Source organism: Arachis ipaensis, chromosome B01 (genome assembly GCF_000816755.2).
Source record: "Arachis ipaensis cultivar K30076 chromosome B01, Araip1.1, whole genome shotgun sequence".
NCBI classification, from domain to species: Eukaryota; Viridiplantae; Streptophyta; class Magnoliopsida; order Fabales; family Fabaceae; genus Arachis; species Arachis ipaensis.
The window spans coordinates 125966481-125969014 of record NC_029785.2 but is presented as its reverse complement, the minus strand read 5'-3'; the positions used below and the strand labels follow the sequence as shown (position 1 = coordinate 125969014).

Sequence of the window (2534 nt, the reverse complement as noted above, 5' to 3'; positions counted from 1 at the left end):
AAGGGATTTTTACAGCTCGCCTTACCTTTAACTAAATTGACTAGGAAGGATACGCCTTTTGTCTGGACTCTGGAATGTGAAGAGAGTTTCCAAGCATTGAAGTATAGGTTGACTACTGCACCTGTATTGGTATTACCTGAACCAAGTGAATCGTTTGAAGTGTACTGTAATGCATTATCAGACAATTTGATTTTGATAATACATTCTTAAATGGGGCATTATCAGAAAATGTTTATATGCAGCAGCCTATTGGATACAATGAGGGACAACCATACAAAGTTTGCAAGTTGCATAGGGCCATCTATGGTCTCAAACAAGCCCCAAGGGCTTGGTATCATACTCTTGCCTCGACTTTGAGAACTCTTGGCTTTAGACACACAACTTCTGATGTGGCATTATTTACAACGAAAACAAATAATTCTGATGTCACTTACATGTTAATATATGTAGATGACATCATTGTTACAGGCTTTAATTCTATGGCCATAGACAGCCTAATTAAACAATTGAATTGCATTTTTTCATTGAAAGATCTTGGTTTGTTTCATTTCTTTTTAGGCCTTGAAGCACATTACTTACCTTATCAAACACTGTTGCTTACTCAGACAAAGTATGCGAAAGACTTAATACATCGTGCAGGGATGGGTAATTCAAATCCTATGCCTACACCTATGATGACATCTTTGAAGCTAAGGAAGAGTGACTCAAACCCCTATGAAGATCCAAAAGGATACAGGTCCATAGTAGGGGCCTTACAGTATCTCACAATTACTCAACTGGATCTTGCATTCGCTGTGAATAAAGTCTCACAATTTATGCATTCTCCAACCATTAATCATTGGAAAGCAGTCAAATGGATCCTTAGATATCTTTAAGGTACAATTCAAGAAGGCTTAGTGTTTTCCAAATGCACTGACTATCGTATTCTCTCCTTTGCAGATTCTGATTGGGCTTCAGACCTGGATGATCAGCGGTTGACTTCTGGTTACTGTATCTATCTAGGAACAAACCTAAAAGCTTGGAAGAGTGGCAAGCAGTCAAAGGTTAGCAGATCTACCACAGAAGCAGAATACAGGGCGATAGCCTCAGCGCAAACGGAGATCATGAGCATCCATCAGCTATTGGTAGAAATAGGAGTCCAACAACAAATTCTTCCAACAATTTACTGTGATAATCATAGCACCTATATGCTTGCTGCCAATTCTGTACTGCATAGCAGGTGCAAGCACTTAGAGATGGATTTACATTTTATCAGGGATTTGGTCAATGCTAAGCAGCTTTATATAGTCTATATATCGGCTCTTGACCAAGTGGCAGATTTATTAACCAAACCACTCTCAATATCCCTTTTCACCAAATTTAAGAGCAAACTTAGGATAGGGACTTATCCCTCCCTAAGTTTGAGAGGGGGGGATGTTGAGGGTAAGCCCACAAATAGAAACTAGTTTGTTAGATCAGTTGGTTAGTTACTAAAAGTGAAAAATCTGTTAGTTCTGTTTATCCACCTCAGCAGCACAACTAACTCTTATACTCTATAGAATTGTATATATACACGTGTATGCTTCATTGTATGAGATGATATAGAAAATAGAATCAATTCAATTCTGAATAACCAACTGATTTTCTTCTGCACATTGCATTGTTAACTGCAAGATTAGCCTCTTTGATTTAAGTCGTTTCAGCTAGAACTCCAACTGCTGAAGTCATATTGAGTCAATTCATTCATGTAACACATATAAACATTACATAGTTAGACTTTTCTTATAAAATTTCTCTTTGTTTGTGTTTTTTAGCCATTTTAATACATGTACCAGTATATAAATTAAATACTATTAGAATTTAGAAGCTTTTAACATATTAATAGAAAAAATAGTTAAATAAGTATGTAAATAATTAAAAATATGCCAATTTTTAAATATACTTAATAATTGAATAAATAACATGTTATTATTATTATTAAAAATCTTAAGCATTATATATAAAATTTATATTTTAACTAATTAATATCTTTTTTGTCTTAGCTAATTAATATTATTATTGATATTAAAACTCTTTTTATTTTTCTTACAGGACCCGTTAAGAAAAAAAAAATCTAAGGAATCAAGGATCAACCCATATGCAGAGAAGGGTCCAATATGAGTGACTTCTCCTTCCTAAGCCGCCAATTTTGTAGACCACCTCAACTTGCCAAACTGCTTCTCCAATATAAAGACAAAATGGTACATGTATTACGAAAAAAAAAGATATTATAAAAATATCTATAAATTTAAAGTTGTACCGTATAACTCACCTTATTTTTACCTAGTTATTTAATTAAACGTTGATTTGATGGTTTTTAATTAGACCGGTACATTATTATTATTGAACAACTCAACTCAATAGTTAAGTTTACCTATACACTTCTAAGACTTCGTCCGTCTATCTAAGATCTATGTGGCTTGAAAAATAAAAACATTAGCTATAAAAAAAAAAGTTAGAAAATTATTTTTTTAATGAGTGAAGTATCAATTTAATTTTTAAAATATTTTATTTCA

At 33.2% G+C, this 2534-nt stretch overlaps 1 protein-coding gene across 1 annotated transcript; it reads left to right on the top strand.

The window, feature by feature from the left end:
- Positions 1 to 1465, top strand: LOC110263007 (uncharacterized mitochondrial protein AtMg00810-like). The gene has a single exon (XM_021103565.1). The coding sequence runs from the start codon at positions 237 to 239 to the stop codon at positions 873 to 875; it is 639 nt and encodes a 212-aa protein (XP_020959224.1). The 5' UTR covers positions 1 to 236; the 3' UTR covers positions 876 to 1465.

Coding starts and splice junctions, on each gene's coding strand:
- LOC110263007 (XM_021103565.1), top strand. CDS start 237: ATGCAGCAGCCTATTGGATACAATGAGGGACAACCATACAAAGTTTGC.